This window comes from Panicum virgatum, chromosome 4K, assembly GCF_016808335.1.
Source record: "Panicum virgatum strain AP13 chromosome 4K, P.virgatum_v5, whole genome shotgun sequence".
In the NCBI taxonomy this organism is placed as follows: domain Eukaryota; kingdom Viridiplantae; phylum Streptophyta; class Magnoliopsida; order Poales; family Poaceae; genus Panicum; species Panicum virgatum.
This window is the reverse complement of record NC_053139.1, coordinates 43015570-43037117: the sequence shown is the minus strand read 5'-3', so window position 1 is coordinate 43037117 and position 21548 is coordinate 43015570. Positions and strand designations below refer to the sequence as shown.

General features: G+C 52.1%; 2 protein-coding genes across 14 annotated transcripts; both read left to right on the top strand.

Annotated features, from left to right (window-relative positions):
- The first annotated feature begins 10188 nt into the window (after positions 1-10188).
- Positions 10189-19501, top strand: LOC120704174. Of its 13 annotated transcripts, none has more exons than XM_039988471.1 (18): positions 10190-11119; positions 11835-11869; positions 12002-12323; positions 12466-12612; positions 12689-14647; positions 14734-14850; positions 15022-15204; positions 15300-15362; positions 15468-15539; positions 15605-15874; positions 16658-16777; positions 17332-17391; positions 17498-17538; positions 17894-17971; positions 18062-18146; positions 18247-18474; positions 18572-18756; positions 18904-19501. In XM_039988471.1, exons 1-16 carry the CDS (start codon positions 10256-10258, stop codon positions 18373-18375), a joined length of 4545 nt encoding a protein of 1514 aa, XP_039844405.1. In that variant the 5' UTR covers positions 10190-10255; the 3' UTR covers positions 18376-18474; positions 18572-18756; positions 18904-19501. The 13 variants fall into 13 exon arrangements, with proteins under 13 accessions (XP_039844410.1, XP_039844407.1, XP_039844411.1 ...); XM_039988472.1 differs by having other exon boundaries at positions 11835-12323; positions 12689-13537; positions 13679-14647; XM_039988481.1 differs by having other exon boundaries at positions 10982-11119; positions 11822-11869.
- Positions 19502-19835: 334 nt separating this feature from the next.
- On the top strand, positions 19836-21106 carry LOC120704172 (BTB/POZ and MATH domain-containing protein 1-like). Its single transcript, XM_039988466.1, has 2 exons — positions 19836-20677; positions 20782-21106. The coding sequence occupies exons 1-2, from the start codon at positions 19836-19838 to the stop codon at positions 21038-21040; spliced, it is 1101 nt and encodes a 366-aa protein (XP_039844400.1). The 3' UTR covers positions 21041-21106.
- Positions 21107-21548: the final 442 nt, after the last annotated feature.

Sequence of the window (21548 nt, the reverse complement as noted above, 5' to 3'; positions counted from 1 at the left end):
AGACTCAAAACAACTGAGTCTATCTCCCAGGGGGCCGGAGCATTCGCTTTGAGCTAGACATCACGGATCGATTCTGCATGCGTCAAACAGCTAAGTTGCAGTATCATTACTACCATATAAGCGAGTTTGATTCTCCTCTCTGTAGTTCTTTCTGCTACACAGGGAATAAGACGCTCGCTCGGCTTGCAAACTATGCTACACCTATGCCCAAGGACGCTTGCCCAACCTCATACGGGGGTCCGGAGTGTCTTCTACGGCTCGGGTGGCAGATAGGTCCAAACAACTGAACCTATCCGCCAGGGGGCCAGGGCGCCGGGGTACTGTATACCGCAAACCAGCAATTGACAAACAGCTAAGTTGAAATTTTCCTCTATTTAAAATTTCAACAAGTACGGTACAATGTTTGTTACATAATACAAAAAACAAAAGTACAATGTCCAACTCAGGAGTCGGCAGGCTCCCGCTTGAAGTAGGCGGCTACGAAGTCGACGACCTCCCGCACGCTGTCCCGAGCGGCGGTCTCCGTCTCCGCCACAGGACCGTCGACCACGGGAGCTAGCGAGATGGCCGGGTCGTGTCTCCGGAGGCAGGTCATGATGTGCTCCGCCACCATCCGGATCAGCTCGCGGCCCTCGGCTTCAAGCTGGCCAGCAAGGACCGGCTCTAGACGCCGGAGCCTATCAGAAGCGGAGTTCAGCACTGGAAGGGCGTCGGCAATTGAAGCTGGCGGCTTCGCCACTTGGATTGGGCTCATTCCAAGTGGCGCCAGGGCCAGGCTCGCTTCACTCGCCCAGTCGACGATCCGCTGGCCCCCCGGCGCTGGTCCTCCTGCAGGTTCCGGACCGCCTCCTGCACCCGGGTGTCCAGCGCCGCCTTGGCCGCCTCCACCTCGCGGGACCTCTCCTCGAGCTTGGCCTTCCTCTTCTCCGCCGACTCCTTCAGCTTCTTGAGGGACTCGCGCTGGCGCTCAAGTTGTTTCTCCATGTTGGCGGCGTGGGATTCCCCCCTATCGAGGGACTTCCTGTCCTCCTCCAGCTCCGACTCGGCAACAGCCTGCTTGCTGGACCTCTCCTCCTGCTGCTTCTGCCATCCAGCCAGGGTCCCCGAGAGCTGGTCCAGCTCCTACTTACGGATCTCGAGACCCTGGCTGTGAGTCTCAAGCTCGGACCGCTGAGCCACGAAGCTGGCCACCTTCTTGCCAAAAGCCTCCTCCCGCTGCGCCAGGGCCTTTTCCCGGCTCGATACTGCAAACTCCCGGTCAAACACCTTCCGAAGATTGGCTCGGTAGGCCTTTTGGTCGGCCTTGAGTTTGGACCGAGCTTCTGCAGCATGGGAGGCTTCGGCCTTCGTGTGTGCCTCCAGGAGGGTGTGCCAGTCGAAGAGGCGCTGGAGCTCGCTCTCCAGAGCAGCCCACTCCCGCCGGAAGGCCGCCTCGGCGGAAGAGGTTGCCTCCTCTATCGACCGCCGGACCCGGACCAGCACCCGGGGGAGGGGAGCCGCTTCCTCCTCTAGGGCACCCTGCAGGAGGCGCCTGCCAGAGACCTCCTCCAGCTCTTCCTCTACCGCAGGTTGAGCACTGGGGGAGGGGGACGTCCGGTACAGGCGTCGGGACCTTAGGAGCCGAGGAGCTCACGGTTGCCGCACCGGCTGCCGCTGTGCTCGCTGTTGCCGCGCCGGTCGCCACTGCGCTCACTGACGCCAAGTCCGGTGTCGGCGCGGCGGTCGCCATAGCCGAGGCCTCTGGGGCCACCACGTCTGGTGCCGTCGCCACGTCGGGTGTGGCTGCGCCTGGCACTGGCGCAACCATCGCCGCCACGTCGGGTGCGACTGCGCCTGGTACTGGCGCATCCGTCGCCACCGCGTCGGGTGTGCCTGCGCCTGGCACTGGAGCATCCGCCGCCACCGTGTCGGGTTCGGCTGCGCCTGGCACTGACGTATCCGCCGCCGCTGCGTCGGGCGTAGCAGCGCCTGACGTTGGCGCACCCGCCGCCGTCGTGTTGGGCGCCACCGGGTTGGCGGAAGCGGCTGCACCCGGGTTCCCTGCACCCGCCGAAGCTCCCGCCATTGCGTCGGGCGTTGCAACGCTAGCTGTTGGCGCACCCGCCGCCGCCGTGTTGGGTGCCACCGGGTTAGTGGAAACCGCTACACTCGGGCTCCCCGCACCCGCCGTCGCCGCCGAGGCCCCTGTCACCTGGACCCCCGCTGACGAGCCAGCGGCGGTGGAAGAACTGCTTGGGCGAGAAGTCCTGGCAAACAAAGAGAAGGAGCCTTCAGCAAAAGACGGAGCACCGAGAATAAGGGGAGTGAACAGCATAACACTAACCCTGAAGCGCTGGGGGTCCAGCGTCCTCGGAGGCTCGACGACTGCTTCTGTTTCTGCTGCTGCTCTCGTGGCTGCCGCCGCCGCCGCGGCTGCTGCTCCCGTGGCTGCCGCTGTTGCTGCCGGGGGGAGTTATCTCTCAGCGGTGGTGGTGGGGGTGCGGCTACTCCGGAGGTTCCGCGAGAGCCGGGGGCCCGGGAACTACCCTGGCCCGTGTCCTCAGCGGTCCTCGGATGTTTCGCGGCGGGTTCCACAACTGGGGTCCCGTCGCCCCGGTGTAACCTGCGCCGGCCCATTTCCCCGACAACGCGCCGGAGCTGCTCCGGGCCTGGCTGGGACCGCTCGTAGTGGCGCTACCAGCCACGGCCTGCTTGCCCTTGGCAGTAGGGCCGGACCCCGCGGCGCTCGGCACGGCTTGATCCCCGGACGCACCAGGGATCCGGATCCCACGGTCTGGGTCACCTCCAGTCTGGCGCGGTGCCAGCCCACCGTCGTCGAGGGTCGGCAGGGTGGCCAGCACCGCGGTCCTCAGGCGTGAGTCCTCGCAGAGGGGGACGACACCCTGAGGGAGGATCAGGTGCTCCGGGATGAAGACATCCCCCGTCACCGCCCGCACCAGGACATCCAGGGCATCTTGGGTCAGGTCGCTGTCCTCTCCGCAGTGGGTCTTGCTGCAGTCGTTGGTGCCGGTGAAGCTCCAAGCAGGGTGCGGCCGCTGCTTCAGGGGGGCAATCCGACGCTTCAAGAAGTCCCCGAGCACGTGCAGTGAGGTGAGGCCGCTCTCCGCTAGTGACCTGATCTTGCTCAGCACGGAGTCGAAATCCGGCGGCAGGGACGGCTTGGCCCTCCAGGGTAGACGGTTGTCAATACCAAAGGACTGGGGTACCCCCTCTTACTGTGTCTAGGCAAGAGTCTCGTAGTTATCCTTAACTACACCCTAACGGCCGAGCAGCCGGACCCCTGTGGTCCGGAGCCCTACTCTCCCAGCAAACGGCCCCGGACCCGCTCCCCGCTTGGGGAGGGTCCGGTGACGCCACGTGTCCCGGAGGAGGTAGCCCTCAGCCAAAACAGCTGGGGGCCCCGGACCCCCGCCGGGTCCTGGACCCCCATATACTATCCGGGCCCCTCAGCGGGGTGGAACTGACACCCCGCCTGGGGCTAGTCCGGAGCCGCCACGTGTCCGCAGGTGCGGGCACGCGCGCGGGGCCGCGTGGCTTCCACTGGAAGACTCGCCTACCTACCACATTCAATGCGGTAGGCGGAAGTGCGCTCTGCCACAGCAGGGCCCGAGGCGGCTTTTGCCAGGTTGCACTGTTGGTCGCGTGTTACCAAGGTGCACAGTGCAGTCGCTGGCGCCGCCCACGCCGCGTATGCCAGTCTACTATGCCAGTTGGACACGACGGCTTGGCTTCGCCCATTATGACGCCTACACGGTAGCCTCGACAGACTACGCCGCAAGCTACATTGCCCCAACGGGCGCCTCGCCGATGGGACAAATAAAGACTTCCCTCGGTCAGAGAGTCTATAGGGCGATGAAGCGTATCCGAGAAGAGATTCTCAACCGCTGTATCTCCATTGAAGCTTTCTGCGCAGTATACTATACATCCACGTTAGACCCACCTGTCGCGGTCTGAATGCCTGTGTACGCGTCCCCTTGGTCTATAAAAGGGAGACACTCGCTAGAGGAAGATTCTAGTCCCGGCTGGGCAGAGGATAGAGTCATTCATACTAAGAGCAATATATCTCACAGTAGACGTAGGGTATTACGGTCCAGCGGCCCGAACCACTCTAAACCCGAGTGTTCTTGTGTTCTTGCTTCATGAGTAGATCGACCTAATCGCTTAGCGCTTTCCCGAGTACTCCCCCTCTGGGATTATGCGGGTGCGTTCCGCCACCCGGCTATGGGTACCCTAAAAGCCCACGACATTTGGCACCCACCGTGGTGAGCGCGCAAGCGTTGGCCAGATCTTCGCTCACCTCCTGGCTACTGAAGCTGAGCTCATCCTCTGCAACGGCGACGAGAAGATGAAGAGGGGTATGGCGTCACCCATGCCGCATGCCACACCACCGAGACGACGATGCCCTCGGTGCGGCGGCGCACGGCAGCGGCGCCTGCTGTGCGTCGCCACTGCGACACCTCAGAGCCGGCGCGGCGGCGCGCAGTGGAGACACCCGCTGTGCGTCACCCTATAATACCTCTGTGTCGGCTCAAGGTTTTCTCTCAAGCAACCACCAGGGTTCCCCTGCGGCGGCATGACGTCGGTTCAAAGCTTTCTCTCAATATGAAGCCTGGAGCCGACCACTGTGGCCCGGGGGAAGTTGACTGTCGTCTCTTCCCTCGCCAGGACCGAGTCTCTCTCGGTGCTGCTGCAGACAGGACCCCGCCACCAGGCGCGGGGGCCCAATGCCAGCACCAAGGTCGAGCCGGCGAACGACCGCCCTTCTCCACGCTCCGTGCTCATCCAAACGAGCACCCAGCTCGTGATGAGCAGTCATCGGGCTGACTTCTGATGGCAGACGGCGACGGCTGGGCCACTCCCATTCAAAGCCAAAGAATTCGTCTCCATGCTACCTAGGCATATGACAGTTCTTAGGCAGGGAAGAGCCCCCCGAGCTCCCGAGGTGATGCTGGATGATGCAGTTCAGGCACGTCCAGGATGTCTTCGCCTCCGACGACTATGGAGAACTCAAAAGTGGCAGTTCCGCTCCGGCTAGGAATGTGCAGGCCTTACAGAAAACGGCCGTAAGTAACCCCTAGATAGGACTAAGAGAGTACATCCTTGTAATAACATGGCGCCTACGTGTGGTCCGGAGCGTTAAGGTCCGCCCTTATTAACCCGATCTCTGGCTTCATCGCACAAACATGCAACGCCAGCAAGTGTTCCAGAGCGGTAGAGGTTCGGCCTCGTAATCCCGACCTCTGATGTACACCACGATAACCACAATAAAGGAGAATTGCTTTCTCAGTCTTATCTGAACTTTACCTTGATTACAGTTATCCGTTTTGGTTTAACTGTCTTTCTCCCAAACGGAGTCTTTTCTTTAGTTACTAATGATCCAAGTTGAGTTGCTGGCTTGTGGTCAGGTGGGGACACCCCTTCTAGCTGGAAGGCAGTTCGGACCCCTAGGGACCTGTTCAGGAGAAGTGGTGCCCGTATCCTGGGGTAGAGAAGATCCGCGTAGCTTAGCCTGGTAATGTACCCTAAGCCTACGTACTTCACTACCCTGTTACGAGTCCCCTAGTATCCGAGACTGCTGTCCCTAGAGGCCCCGAGCTCCTTTCTAGTATAAGGCCTGGTTTCCTACACCTTGTTGTAAGGTCCGGTGGCATAATTCATAGGATCATCAGCAACGACTCAAGTCCACTCCGGTGGCCTGCTCCGGCAGAGACCGCTCGCCACGGTCGCTCAAGTCCACTCCGGTGGCCCGCTCCGGCGGAGACCGCTCGCCACGGTTGCCCAAAGTCCACTCCGGTGGCCCGCTCCAGCAGAGACCGCTCGCCACGGTCGACTCAAGTCCACTCCGGTGGCCCACTTCGGCGGAGACCGCTCGTCACGGTCGACTCAAGTCCACTCCGATGGCCCGCTCCGGTGGAGACCGCTCGCCACGGTCGACTCAAGTCCACTCCGATGGCTCGCTCCGGTGGAGACCGCTCGCCACGGTCGACTCAAGTCCACTCCGGTGGCCCGCTCCGGCGGAGACCGCTCGTCACGGTCGACTCAAGTCCACTCCGGTGGCCCGCTCTGGCAGAGACCGCTCGCCACGGTCGCTCAAAGTCCACTCCAGTGGCCCGCTCCGACGGAGACCGCTCGCCACGATTGCCAGGAGCCAGGTCCAGGAAAGTGATTCTCGCTCCCTGAAGCGGTCCGAGGTCCGTGTAGCTGCTTGGCTTGGTTCCGTACCCCAAGCCTACACCTTCGCCGCCCTATGGAGAGCGCTCTAGTACCTGAACTTGGCAACAGGTGTTCCGGCCTCCAAGGGGTCCAGAGCACCCGCTCTCGACATGAGCACACCGACACAGCCAAGTTGCATGGAAACACATCATGATGGTGGCCCCACACGCGGGTTCGTACCTCTCCCGAGGTGGGCCCGGGGGCCACTGTCGGTACCCCAGGACTGGGGTACCCCCTCTTGCTGTGTCTAGGCAAGAGTCTCGTAGTTATCCTTAACTACGCCCTGACGGCCGAGCAGCCGGACCCCTGTGGTCCGGAGCCGTACTCTCTAGCAAACAGCCCCGGACCCGCTCCCCGCTTGGGGAGGGTCCGGTGACGCCACGTGTCCCGGAGGAGGTAGCCCTCAGCCAAAATAGCTGGGGGCCCCGGACCCCGCCGGGTCCCGGACCCCCATATACTATCCGGGCCCCTCAGCGGGGTGGAACCGACACCCCGCCTGGGGTTGGTCTGGAGCCGCCACGTGTCCGCAGGTGCGGGCACGCGCGCGGGGCCGCGTGGCTTCCACTGGAAGACTCGCGTACCTACCGCATTCAATGCGGTAGGCGGAAGTGCTCTCTGCCACAGCAGGGCCCGAGGCGGCTTTTGCCAGGTTGCACTGTTGGTCGCGTGTTACCAAGGCGCACAGTGCAGTCGCTGGCGCCGCCCACGCCGTGTATGTCAGTCTACTATGCCAGTTGGACACGACGGCTCGGCTTCGCCCATTATGATGCCTACACGGTAGCCTCGACAGACTACGCCGTAAGCTACATTGCCCCAACGGGCGCCTCGCCGATGGGACAAATAAAGACTTCCCTCGGTCAGAGAGTCTACAGGGCGATGAAGCGTATCTGAGAAGAGATTCTCAACCGCTGTAGCTCCATTGAAGCTTTCTACGCAGTATACTATACATCCACGTTAGACCCACCTGTCGGGGTCTGAATGCCTGTGTACGCGTCCCCTTGGTATATAAAATGGAGACGCTCGCTAGAGGAAGATTCAAGTCACAGCTGGGCAAAGGATAGACTCATTCATACTAAGAGCAATATATCTCATAGTGGACGTAGGGTATTACGCTCCGGCGGCCCGAACCACTCTAAACCCGAGTATTCTTGTGTTCTTGCTTCATGAGTAGATCGGCCTAATCGCTTAGTGCTTTCCCGAGTACTCCCCCTCTGGGATTAGGCGGGTGCGTTCCACCACCCGGCTGTGGGTACCCTAAAACCCCACGACAACGGTCGGAGGCGGGTCCCTCGGTCGGCATGACCAGGCGCTCGTTGGCTTCGGTGGTGACGATGACTCACTCCTTGCGCCACTCCTCCCACTTCCCGCCGGTGAGCCCGGGGATGTACGGTGACCGCATGTCGTTCCTCGTTTGGAAATAGTTCGCCCCCACTTCGTCTTTGCTCTTCTCGGACTTCACCAACTGGAAGAAGTGGCGGAAGAGGAGGACGCAGGGCCGCACCCCCACGAACATCTCGCACAGGTGCACGAAGATGTCCGTCAAGAGGATGGAGTGCGGCGTAAGGTGTTGAAGCTGGAGGCCGAAATCTTCCAGCAGCAGCAAGAAGAACGAGGAGATCGGCAGCCCCAAGCCGGTGGAGATGTGCGAGATGAACAGCACAAACTCCCCGTCGCGCAGGTTGCCGATTGGAACCGAGCCTGTTCGAATCCCCCAGGCAGTCTCCTGTGCACTCCACCCAAGCAGGCGGCGCACCGTGCTCAGCTCCTCCTCGGTCTGGAAACGGCGGGGATGAGCAAGGGATGCCATCTCACTATGGAGGTGAGGAGCAATCTAAGCAGGAAAGCAAGGTGCGAGGAGGCTCGAAGGCAAAGGGGCGCAAAGGTTGGAAGGAAGATGGCGAATGCGGGAAAGTAACCCGGTATGCGGTTCGCCCCTTTATGAAGCCTAACCCAACCAGCGCGCCCCAGAACCGTCGCTGGAACCCAAGCGACGCTCACGCCTGGTGTTAACCGCCCAGTCCATGACAAGGGGGCCCAGGCCCGCCTGTCAGGGAGGGCGGGTAACAAACAAAGGTGTGAAAAGGCGGGATCTGAACCGTCGTCCGCGCGCGAAGCGAGGCGGAAGCCGAGCTGACGTGCGCGCATCAAGCGCTGTCGTTACCAGGCTTTTCGGGAACTGCGCTGGTGGTAAATATCCCGTTTACTCCGGCCGCAACAATGCCGAGCGTCGCGCGTGTGACTAGGTGAACCACTGTGCGTGGGGGCCACGAGTCAGTAAGCCGTTGCGATGTGATGAGGCAGCGAAAAACCCGATGGATGGTCAAAGCCGGACAAGACTCCTGCAGTAAGAGGCTTCAAATTATGCAGAGCCAAATCACAGTAGTGGCCCCACCTGCGGGTTCGTCACCTCTTCCGAGGTGGGCCCGGGGGCCACTGTCGGTACCCTGTAGCAGGGGTACCCACTTCTACTGCAGCAAGACAGGACTTGCATAGTTATCCACGACTATTCGAGCAGTCATCCACGACTACACCATAAGGGGCGGAGCTGCCGGGCCTCACGGGTCAGGCTTCCACCTCACCGGGCCAACGGCCCCGGACCCGCTCCCAGCTCTGGGACGGGTCCGGTGACGCCATGTGTCCCTGAGGAGGGAAAGCTCCGAGCCAACGGCCGAGGGCCCGGACCCCCCATAGGGGTCCGGGACCTCCCCGCGTCTGTCCGGACCTCCCACGCGCGTAGAGCCAGCATACCGCCGAGAGGGGATCCGGAGGCTCCACGTGTCCCGCAGGCACGGGCGCGGGCGCGAGTCTTCCACTAGAAGGCTCGCCCACCCACCGCATTCAATGCGGGTGGTTGAGGCGTGCTCTGCCGCCGCGGCACGCGGGACAACCTTTGTCAGGCCTCACTGTAGACCGCGTTTTACCGAGGTACACAGTGCAGCTGCCTACGCCGCACCCGCGCAGAGCCCGTCTGCTGCATTAATTGGATACGACGGCACGACACTTTTCCATCATGCCGCCTACGCCGCAAGCTACACGGCCCGTTCAGCTACATGGCAGGCGACGCCGCTAGCTACGCCTAGTGCCGTTTCGACAAGACAACGCCTGGTCATGTTGGACGGGGGATTCAAGGAGCAGGCAAGGAAATCCAGGGGAGAGATCTCCTTCGTTTGCAACACCATAATGTATGAACAGTACGTTATTTTATACTGCACCAATTGGGCCCACTTGTCGAGGACCCAACGACCATGTACGCGCCCCCCTTGAGATATAAAAGGGAGGCGCTTGCTATACACAGCAGGCTCTCTTAAGCACACACAGACGCACGCTGGACTCAGCACCAAACTCTCGCAGGCTCTCTCGAGACAAAGCAATACAATACACAGTGGACGTAGGGTATTACGCTCCGGCGGCCCGAACCACTCTAAACCTGCTGTGTTCATCGTGTTCTTGAGCGAGATTGAACTAATACTAGCTAACCCCCGAGTACTCACCCTCTGGCCTTAGGCGGGTGCATTCCGCCACCCGGCTGTGGTTTGCCACACCACGACAATTGCATTGCTAAATTTGCATCTGGTTTCGATCATCCTAATCCCTCACCAAGCTTACCCCAAAATTGAGGCTGCTTTCAGCTTTCTTCACAAGTTTCTATGGAATGATGCTTTCCAACAACATGCTTAGATCATATTATGAAACTGACCTCACCAATAGCTCATTCTGGGTCAAAAAAAGCCAAGAAAGGGGAATAAAGCAGCAGACAACTAAAACTAAAACGGCCACAAACGCATCACAATTCACAAGAGATGACAAACCAGCCACATCTGTCAGTGTCTTTGGGACAAAAAAAATGTAAAAAACACAGGTGCGCCGGGCCCCAGAAGTACAAAAATGAGGACCTATATGTAAATCAGAGAAACAATACGTACTCCGGTACAAAAATCTCCCTCCTCGTTCCAAGAACAGACCAGACCGGAACAGGCTCCAGGCCCACCACAGCGGCCACTCCTCCCCATTCCCGACCAACCACCGACGCGGCCGCTCCACCATGGCGCCCGCCTCCGCCTCGCCGCGCACCACGCGGGAGCTCATGGACGCCCTCACCGCGCACCTCTCCCTCTACCACGCCGCCGCGAACCCTAGCCCCGCCTCCTCCTCCTCGTCGCCGCGCGCCGCGATCCTCCGGTGGCTCGCGTCCCTCTCCCCCGCCGCGCGCGCCGCGGCCGCCTCCTCCCTCCTCGGCCCCGCCGCGGCCGCCGCTCTGCTCTCCATGCTCCGCCGCCTCCGCCTCCGGGGACACTCCTCCTTCTTCGTCCTCCACTCCTCGTCCCCATCCACGTCCTCCTCCGCGCGGGGGGCCGAGGAGCCCACCGTCCTGTCGCGGCTCTCGCGCGGCCTCCTCGCCCGCGCCGCGGCGGGCTCCCGGGCGCACGCGCTCCTCTTCGCCAACGTCCTACTCTTCCCCTCCTCCCCCGCGTCTTCGCGGCGCCCCGACGCGATCACCGTCGCGGAGGCATTCCTCGCCGACCTCGACGGCTTTGTCGCAGCCATGGACGAGATCTCCGGCGGGAGGTTCCTATGCTCCGGGCAAGGGGAGGTGGACCTGACCGCGCTCGCGTGCCAGGATTTCCCGGAGCTGCCCTGGCTGAATGCGAAGGGGTACTACGTGATCGAGGAGTTTGTGGCCAACAGGTTGGAGATCGCGCTGCGGATGTCTTGGGCGGCGGCAGGGGGAGGTGGAGTTGGAGGCAGGAAGGCGGCGAGAGTTGGGAAGGGTGTGAAGGAGAACGCTGGGCTCGCTGCTAACGCGTTCTGGAGGGAGAAGGGATATGTCGATTGGTGGATGAGGCTGGAGCCTCGGATGAGAGCAAGGATCATGGGGGCATTCTTTGGAAAAGGTGCAGTGGCCCTGGTAATGTGCTTTCTACTCTGTATTTTTGAAGTAATTTACAGTCATGGTCTCATGGATTTCAAATACTATGGGTTGTAGTTTGATGCCTTGTTTACATTAGTGAACTCCAGATTTTAGAAACGTTTCTGCAATTTCCTTAGATTTTTTTGGTATGATTTTAATTCAAGTGAAGTCATGGTTTGAGATAAGATATCTTGGTTATTTCATGAATCTATTGTCAAACTGTGATTTAGTGAACTCTAGATTTTAGAAACGTTTCTACAATCTGTTGTCTAATTAAAGGTGATTTAGTTATGATGTGCATGAGGTAAATAAATGTGATTTGAGTTTATTATGGGCGGTAGATTCCATACTGATGTATTTTGGGTATCTATTGTTGAGTTTAATATGGGTGGTAGATTCGATACTAATGCATTTTGGGTATCTATTGTTGACTTGTTATTGTAAGAATCAAATAGTGGAAAGGCCGTTGATGTTGATGGAAAAATGAAATGGTGACAGAAATAACAGGGCATACACTAATTTCTAGTCATCTTGTTTCTAAAATCAGTTGAGGGAAAACATGCCAGCATGCTTAACCATGTAATAGGTCCTTGGAAAGGAAGTGGCAGCAAATTGCCTTTTCTTGTATTGATGCTAACTTATGCAAGTGTAGGTGCACTTTGCTTGAAGTTTATTCGAGCACATCTAATATGGTAATAGTTCAAGTTTGCAGGCTAATGAGATGGTTGAAGGATCAGATATTGCTTGGTATAATTTCTCCTTCTGCTTAGGTGAATCAGGATCATTTGTGGCAGATAAATCTTGTGAATGTACACGACAGTCTTTCTTCAGAAAGAATCGGGATTGTTCCATTGACATTGCAAACATTCTGTCTTGTAGCAAGAAGCCTATATTTGCTAAAGAGTTGAAAAGACTGAAACTTGTTGAGGAGATAGTGTGTTTGAAGAACAACATTACTTGCTGTGGTGGTGATGCAATCTTTTTCACTTCATTATCTTTGGCTCCTACTGCTGCTGGTGATATACTTATGAAATTACGAGGGCTCCTTATGGTGGTGTCAACAGAAAGCATAAATCTTGAACTTATTGGGGATGGAGCTTCAAAAAAGAAGGATGTTGAGAAGATCAGTGGTGGTTCTCGAAAAGGAAAGAAGAAGTCTAACAGCTCAAAAAAGCTAACTGCAGCTGCTAAACCATCCAAGGTATAGTTGTCTTGATGCTCTGCTAGCCTGCTTTGCTATAGTTATGTTTTTGACTGAATCTGCTTGCTATAGTATTGCGATAGGCATAATATATGCTTCACTGAGTATATGAACTATGAAGTTGTTACTAGTTAACCTAAAGACCTTTTTCCAGGATAACGGATGCAGTAGTTCAGAAAGTCGCAATTGTAGGCCTTTACCCAACCAGTGCCCTGCATCTGCTGGAGGCACTGCTGATGGACCTCCATCTGAAGAAACTCCTTGCAATGAAATTATATCCACGATGAAGGTTGTAAGCTTTATTTCACACAATCTTTTTTGTTTGCTTGTTCATTGACTTATGAGGGACATCCTCTGTATTTTAGGAGCAAACTGTCGGGTTGGATGACTGCAAGAATCAATGTAACAGGAAGAAGAACAAGCGTAAAGGGAAAACAAAACTATCAAATCTGACGAGACCTGAGAGCCCAAGATCTACCAAATTGAAAACAGTAGTTCCCCATATTGCTACAGATGCCACACATAAACCTGGTGAAGAAGTCGATGTCTCACCTCATCACCCATCTTATGTCCATCCTTCCAAGAGTGAGATCTCTGAAGCAGTTAGCTGTTCTGACTCTTCCATTTTATCTAATGGAACAAACGTAATAGCCAGCAGAAAGGCCACAAAACTTGAAAACCCTCCTAAAGTTAGCTCATCAGTTACCACAGAACATTTTCAGAGTGCCAATGAATATGATGCCTTCAATATGGATGAACAAGCCTCATCGTATATCAGTCAAAGTGAATCGATGGCTCAGAAATCATCATGTTTACCTCCAGGAATTAACAACGTCTCTTCCAATAATCTACATGGAAGCTCTGTTGGCTCCTTGGTAAGATCTGCGCAGGAAAAAACTGGCTGTGATGAGAAACATGTGGAACATAAATCTGTAGCAACAAAGGACAAACTTTTACCTTCTGTTATTCCTGCCAGCATGCTTCAAAGTGCTATAAGTGACAATGGTGCAGTAATGAAAAATAGTGGTGGTGAATATTATGTATACAACAGGAACCTACTGGGAGGAACATCATATGAATGGCCCAGTGTAACACCACCTCATTTTGTATCTCCTGAAATGCAACAGCGTCCAGCTGCAGCAGACAGGTTGCATCTTGATGGTTACAAATGGCCAACTCAATTCAACCAACCCTTTCTTTCTGCTAACCATCAGGTGAGGAATCCACCAATCGATGCTGGATGCAATCAAATGTTACCTTCTCTAGCGGTGCCACTAAGTTTTGATTTGCCTCCTGTTTTTAGAGGTTATGGTAAAAATGCGGCTGTAAGTTATGATCCATTGTATACTCCACAGATGCAATCTTCTGCTTGGTCAGGGTTCCCTGCTCAACTAATGCAAAGAGGAGGTATTTGCAGTGACAGTGACATTGGGGATGATACTGAAAGCTACTGGTTTTCTGAAGAAGAATCAGATAGCCTTGCACATTCCGGAAGAGACATTAACCAGTACTTTGGCGGAGGTGTGATGTATTGGAGTCCTGCAGAACATGGAGGAACCGGCTTTTCTAGGCCACCATCTCTTAGTTCAGATGATAGCGCTTGGGCTTGGCATGAGGCTGATGTTATACGAGTCGTTGATGATGTGGCTAATGGGATTCCATCTACATACGCAAATGGTGTATCATCACCACCCTCCACTCCGTCCTGTTCTCAAAATGAATCTTTTGATCCTGCTGCTCACTCAATAACAGGGAATGACATCAATAATGAAGCTCTGACCTCCCCATCTTCTATGCAAGAGAGTCCTGAAGATAAATCAACTTCAGTTGCAAAGAGTGTGTCTTGTGGCAGTGAAGTAGTTAAGGGAGATACATTGCCATATTCTATGCTGCGGCCGATAGTTGTTCCTATATCACGAAGGTCATCAAGATCTGACATTAAGGCAGGTAATGATCACAGGAGCCCATGTGTACCATCAACAAGGAGGGACATACCTCTTCCAAGAAGACCTCCATCACCAGTAGTACTTAGTGTTCCTCGCGTGCCTCGGCCACCACCTCCTTCACCTGCTGGAGAGTCAAGAAAAAGAGGATTCCCGATTGTTAGATCTGGCAGCTCAAGTCCTCGTCATTGGGGGATGAGAGGTTTATTTTCTGAAGACAAAATATTTCATAGGGCTCAGTTTTGCTTGGATGGTCCTGAAGTTGTATGGCCTTCATGGGGAAACAAGGGAACTTCTTCTGCTACATTGGTGCAATCAATTGAGGATACTGTTTTGCAGGACCACCTTGTTAAGATTTCGCAGCTATCTCGTGATCAACATGTAAGGATGTAATTTTCAATCTTCCCTCAGTAGCGAGAATGATCATTTATTCGTCTTTCCTTTATTTCTAAAATAAATTTTTGCAGCCAGATGTGGCATTGCCTGTACAGCCACCAGATATGCTAAATGGCTCATCTCACAAGGCATCCCTCTCTTTGATGCACAATGCTCTACATGAAGAAATAGATCAGTTCTGTAAGCAGGTATATCCCTTTTTCTTCTGCCTGTCATCAATATTCATCTTTGTGTGGTATTGGATTTTTATCTTACTCTGATGCCTAATGAATTGTATGTCACGACTCATGCCTATATTTGTGTCAGTAAAAGCTCCCCTTTTCTAAGCATGTATTGATTCCATTTGTAAAACCTGCAAGGTTGCTGCTGGTAATCTGGTGAGGAGACCCTATATAAACTGGGCTGTCAAAAGAGTCACACGGTGCTTGCAGGTTCTGTGGCCTCGCTCCCGTACAAATCTATTTGGCTCAAATGCCACTGGTTTGGCTCTTCCAACTAGTGACGTTGATCTTGTAGTTTCTCTTCCCCCTGTCCGAAACCTGGTGAGTTGCATGACTATTAACAGTGTATAACAAGTTAGTTCAAGTGCATCTGTTCTCCATATTGTTGTGGATAATAAAGTTATTGTCGCGTTCAGGAACCTATTAAAGAAGCTGGAATTTTGGAAGGCCGGAATGGCATCAAGGAAACATGTCTACAGGTACTTTATTTGGCTTACATATGAACACACAACAGACATGCTTGCATGCTAAGAGGACAAAGAAATTTCCTTTTCTTTTCACATGAACCATCCTTTTCCTTTCAGCATGCAGCAAGGTGTCTTACAAACCAAGACTGGGTTAGGAGTGATTCCCTTAAAACAGTCGAGAATACAGCTGTAAGTGTCTTTCTTTTGCTAGTTCCATTATCTACTTACTTTCCTCATGCTTACATTATTTGCAGATACCTGTGATCATGCTTGTAGCAGATGTACCTTGTGACACAAATACGTTCAATGAGTATTCTTCAGTACTTGATAGCTCACAAGAATATTCTGTTAATGTGCTTGGCGAACAAGGGAGTCCTCCTCGGTCTGAGACCTCTAGTTCAGAAGGCAGCAACATGCTGGTGTCCTCAAAATTGAATAAGGATGATTGTGATACTGTGCAGTCAATTCGTTTTGATATAAGTTTCAAATCGCCATCCCACACAGGACTGCAGACTACTGAGTTGGTAAATCAGAATTCTATTGTCTGAATATTCAAAGAAAATAAGAGTTCCTCTCTATTATTGTTAGTTCTAAGTTTAAGTTTCATTCAACTTCAAATATTTTGTTTGGACCTGTTTGATTAGAGTCTGGTAACTGTCTTGTATTCTAATAGAAATTTAACTTGTATCAAACGTTTGAATATTTTGGACAATTAGTAATAAACACTACATAAATGATCTACATAAGCACATGCATAATACGATGTGGAACATCAGCTGGATATATCTAAGTATTATCTTATTTTGACATTCTGTGTGATATACAAGCAATGTTGCCATTTTTGGTGTTCTAAACAAAATGGTTCTTTTATCTTTTACCTTAGCTCCTATGCCATATTGCACTTTTAGTTTAGTGTTTTTTCTTAAAAACATGATGATAATTCAAATTCTATTTACAATTAATTCACAATGCCATTCTGCGAATCATACATAAAGTTGTCATGTGTTCTCGCAAATGGAGTAATTTTTTTCATGTTGTTGCCAACATGCATACATGAATGTTGCCTCCAAAGATCATAAGGATGAGATAAGAAAAATTATAAGAATCATGTTAATTTTGGAGTTATTTTTGCTTTAGAACAGTTTCAGGTTTTATGTTTTTAGCTGTATGAATGAGCAGCCGGCGAGCTGCTTAGTAGTTGTGGAACTTTTTACATGTTTGCAAGATGGAATTACGAAGCAGTAAGCAGGATTCCCCTGCCTATTTGCTTACCTTCTTATTCATTTATGTATTTATTTATTCTACAGATACGCGAGTTGACACAGCAATTTCCTGCAGTTGTACCTCTTGCATTGATTCTCAAGAAGTTTTTGGCTGACCGGAGTTTGGACCACCCCTATTCAGGTGGTCTAAGCTCTTACTGTTTGGTATGTAGCTTTTCCAAATAGCTCTGCATTTGCTTCATTGGAAATTTATGGCTATTACAATATTACGCTGGACAACATTTTTTTTTATATATACATGAATGAGGCTTTTATGCTTATGCAGAACTATGTACTCTTTCAAGCTGCTATAAAAATCAGAATTACAATTTAACGACTAAATACATTTATGTTTAGTAGATTAATCGCGGTTCTATATTTTTTTAGCATGAGTTTATTGATGGTTGGGTTAATTTGCCTGAAACTCTGGATTAACCCTTTTCTAGAGATGATGTTCCACTTGTACAGATATTAATATTTGTGTTTTTTTTAAAAAAAAAGTGGAACACAAGCAGAGCACAGTCCAGCAAACTTTTATTTGCTTATATCATGTGATCTTTAGATAGTTCAGTTCAAACTTACTATAGCCTGTATCAATTTCCATGTTAGCATACCATGTTGATCTATGGCATTTTACCTGATCCGTTTTTTCTCTTGACTCATTCGTATTTTGAGAGGACCTCTGAAAATAACGCTTCCATTATAAATATTATTTGCAGGTGCTATTAATTGTTCGTTTTCTCCAGCATGAGCATCACCTTGGTCGGCCTATCAACCAAGTAAGTTGCGAATCTTGAGCACCCTAGGTGTGTTTGAGTTACTACTCTATCTGTTGTCTAGTTTTATATCCTTGTAATAATTTCCATTATGTGCATAATTTGGCAGAATCTGGGTAGCCTTTTGATGGATTTCTTGTACTTTTTTGGGTAAGAGCATACTCCTAAACATTTTATTTTTAGCAATTTCATGGGGCCAAACAAATTAGAAGGGCGGCCTGGTGCAGCGGTAGAGCCTACCGTCTGTAACCGGAAGGTCCCGGGTTCGAGCCCCAGCCTCTGCACATTTGTGTGGGTAAGGCTTGGGGCTTAAAAACAACCCTTCCCCAGACCCCACACAGTGCGGGAAGCCTACGGCACTGGGTACGCCCTTTTTTTCATGGGGCCAAACAAATTGCATCAATGTGCCTGAAGCCCTGAATGTTAATAGGGCCTTGTGTATGTTTTCCCTTTTGGAACAGCTACTGTTGCGTATCTTGCATATAATTCGTAATCTTAATGTCAGGAACATATTTGATCCACGCCATATGCGTATTTCCATCCAAGGAAGTGGAATTTATTTGAATCGAGAAAGAGGGCACAGGTAATGAAGTTCAATGTCACTAATTTGCGTCGTCTGCTCCTGTCACCTACAATGTTAGTTTTTTGTATGTAAATATATTTCATTTTGCAGCATTGATCCAATTCACATTGATGATCCACTTTGCCCTGCTAACAATGTGGGCAGGAATTGTTTCCGCATTCACCAATGTATTAAGGTTAGTTATAGTCCTCCCTTATTTTGTATTCAGACATAAATATATATGGGTAGGAAACTGCAGGTTGAGAATTGATACCATTTTATCATTTATATGACAGGCTTTTGCAGATGCTTTTGCTGTCCTAGAGAACGAGCTACTGCAGTTCAGTTCAGAATGTAGCATGGCCGCATCATCATTCACTATACTAAAGAAAATAATCCCAAGTATTGATTCTGACGAGTTGTAGCTATAAAAAGAGGTAGGATTCTGCACACTACATTTGGTGTCAGGTTGGAATGACCTGCACTGCCTTTAGACACACTCAGGCTATGCAGCTGCTTAGAAGGTGAGTGTAGATGAACATTCTATTTCAATCTTAATCATTACCACAAATTGATTGATGCACTTTGACATAAACATGCTACACCCAAATGACGAAGTAGATCGACAAGATGGCCATATCCAAGTGTATGAGCACTGGCGTGTTCGTGTAACGATGCAATATGCCTTGCTCCCTGATCAGACCTCTGATGGAGGTGGATTTGTGTACTCAAGAGCTCGGTGGTGCTGCATACATGGATGGCTGCTCTTTTACCTTCCCTGGAAGAGCTCGTTCATGTAACGCTGGGTAAGTGCATACCTCATGCTCATCCATTGATGCCATGATTGTTAGCCTCTCGCCAATGGTATTTCGGTATCTGTTGCCAAGGTACACTATTAGGGATTTTGCCTTTGGGTGACAAACTAAAGTTGGGAAACCTCATTTGCTCCCTAGGCCCTTGGTGGTGACAACTATTTTGTAGCAGAAATGAACTCTTCAATGTATGCCCTGCTGGCCAGACCTGCAAGGTGACAACACAAAAGGAGCGGAGCAGATCTTTCTGAACATATAAACCTGAATATCCCTGGAGGTTGCTGGAGCACCGCTTCTACAACCATGTAAAGGCCACAGGAAGGCTCTGAAGTAAACGGAACAGCATCAGGGAGGTGCTGGCACGTCTCCAGATTTGCCGTGCCGAGCACTTCCTTGGTGACTGAGGACGAGATGCTGGCAGGCGGAGGGAACTGTGGCGAACAGGCGATGAGGAGCTCAGTACTTTTCGGTTGTCATGTATTGGTGGCTGCAGCTCCTCTATCTCATGCTTTTGCAACGGCCCAAAATGTGAGCAGTTGCTCCTGTATTGCTGTCCTGGCTTGTAACTGAAGCAAAACACATTTTTGCTGCTTTGTAATGTTTTTCCTAGGGTTAGTAGCAATCGAAAGATTGTATGACGCGATGTGGCTGTAGCGCTACATCCAGTTCGAGCATTGTAAAAAACACTGAACGAATGTTGTGGAACAATTACAAGAACGAGGTACATTTTTTGCTACTAGTACGCCTTTGAAATTTCTTTTGTTTTTGGCAGGATGCCAGTGGTGACGGATGATATTCCATCTCCGCCGCATTGACTGATCACCTTCTATTGGGCCGTTCGTTTCAAGTTCCCAGGTCGAATGCTCCGCGTGCTTCGTCTCTCCACCCGAGCAGTCGCCAGTTTTAGTGCGGCACTGCCGTAGTATAAATATATGGTCGGAAAGGAGAAGTGCTCGACGCAGCCGAAACTCAATTGGAATAATAGCACGGCCCATTTCTACCTTCTAGTCCAGTAGTCCGCCGCCTCCACCGTTGCCCAGACGAAACCACCCCCCTTGCTTGAGGCCTTCACCATGGATCACGGCCGCTGCACCGACCTCACTGAAGCAGTGCGCTCGACGCAGCTGCTCAGGATCAATGGCTATTGCGCGACCTCAACCATGGCGTCCTCGGAGTACGTCAAATCCAGATGGAACGTCGATGGCCACGAGTGGGAAGTCCATCTCTATATTACACACTACGGGTTGGGGTTGCAAAGCAAGCCCCGCTACGTGTATTGGGTAGCACCAGGGTCCTGGGTAGCACTAGGGCTCAATCTTCTCGGTGAACCCCAGAGGAATAAGTTGAGGGCGAATCTAAGCTGCCGGCTTGTAGATCCAAGCCGGAACCTTGATCCTTCTGCAGAGAAGAGCGTGTCCCACATATTCGGCAAAAGTGGAAGTCGATGCACTACTCTCCTGATGATAACGAGAGATGAGGTGCCGACATCAGGTTATCTCATGAATGATTCTCTGACCTTGCAATGCACCATCACCGTGCTCAAGGAACTGCCTGATGTAGTAATCATCCCGGCTGTTGCGGAGGCGCCCTCACCATTGCCAGCCTCTGATCTGCTCAGGCACTTCGGTGACCTCTTGCAGAGCCGGAGGGGAGCAGACGTCACGTTTGTGCTCGACTCCGGCGAGCGTTTTCCTGCCCACAAGAACATCCTTGCCGCAAGGTCTCCTGTCTTCATGGCCGAGTTCTTCGGTCACATGAATGAGATGAGATCCAAGTCCGTCCAGATCCAGGACATGGAGGCTGCCGTCTTCAAGGCCATGCTCCACTTCATCTACACTGACATGGTTCCGGAGCTTGAAGAGGAGCCTGAGGCGTCGCCCACGATGGCGCAGCACTTACTCGCAGCTGCTGACAGGTACGGTTTTACTTTCCAGGACTGACTGTCCCGAATTTTCATTTTTAACAATGCAACCAACACCGTGCACGAGAGATGTGACTCATGCGAGCAAATTTTGACAGGTACGGGCTCGACAGGCTGAAACTCATTTGCGAGGGCAAGCTCTCCGGCGGCATCGACGTCGACACGGTGGCGACGTCGCTGACTCTGGCGGAGCAGCACAACTGCTCGCTGCTCAAGGCCAAGTGCGTCGACTTCATCGCCAGGTCGCCGGAAACTCTCGATGCGGTCTTGGCGACGGACGGGTTCAGGCATCTCGTGGAGAGCTGCCCCTTGGTGCTGACCGAGCTTGTCAGAGCTGCGCATGGGAGGATGAACTGATGAGGTTGTGTCCATGGATCCCTGCTATGGTTGCCCAAGATTTACTTGGTTCATCTTATCTGCCTAGTACTATTGTTTAGTTGCTTCTATATTTTGATTCCCTAAGATGTGTGCCCCCTTATCGGGGAAAAAACATGTATGCCAATCTATCTATGTTATGATGAACTAGTGCTTGCATTTGATTCCTCATTTTGATATCAGTTTGCTTGAATTCTAGTAGCACAAGATGTGGTGCCTTCATTTGATTTTTCATTTTGTTCTTATATGAGGTGCAACTTGCTGCTTCAATTGCCATCCTTGTGTGGTACAGTGTGCACAATGCCATACTGTGTTGATTAATATAACTTTATTTACCAACGGTTGCTCATGGAAAAAAAAAGCAATACTCCCTCCGTCCCATAAAGAGTATAGTTTAGTATTCGAATTTTGTCCCACAAAGAGTTTTGTTTTAGCTTCTAATGAGATACATCTAATTAAAGTAATACCAAGTACAAAAAACATTGCATAG

Coding starts and splice junctions, on each gene's coding strand:
- LOC120704172 (XM_039988466.1), top strand. CDS start 19,836: ATGGATCACGGCCGCTGCACCGACCTCACTGAAGCAGTGCGCTCGACG. Junction 20,678..20,781: donor TTACTCGCAGCTGCTGACAG/GTACGGTTTTAC, acceptor AAATTTTGACAG/GTACGGGCTCGACAGGCTGA.
- LOC120704174 (XM_039988469.1), top strand. CDS start 10,256: ATGGCGCCCGCCTCCGCCTCGCCGCGCACCACGCGGGAGCTCATGGAC. Junction 12,324..12,465: donor CAGCTGCTAAACCATCCAAG/GTATAGTTGTCT, acceptor GTTAACCTAAAG/ACCTTTTTCCAGGATAACGG. Junction 17,392..17,497: donor TTGGTCGGCCTATCAACCAA/GTAAGTTGCGAA, acceptor ATAATTTGGCAG/AATCTGGGTAGCCTTTTGAT.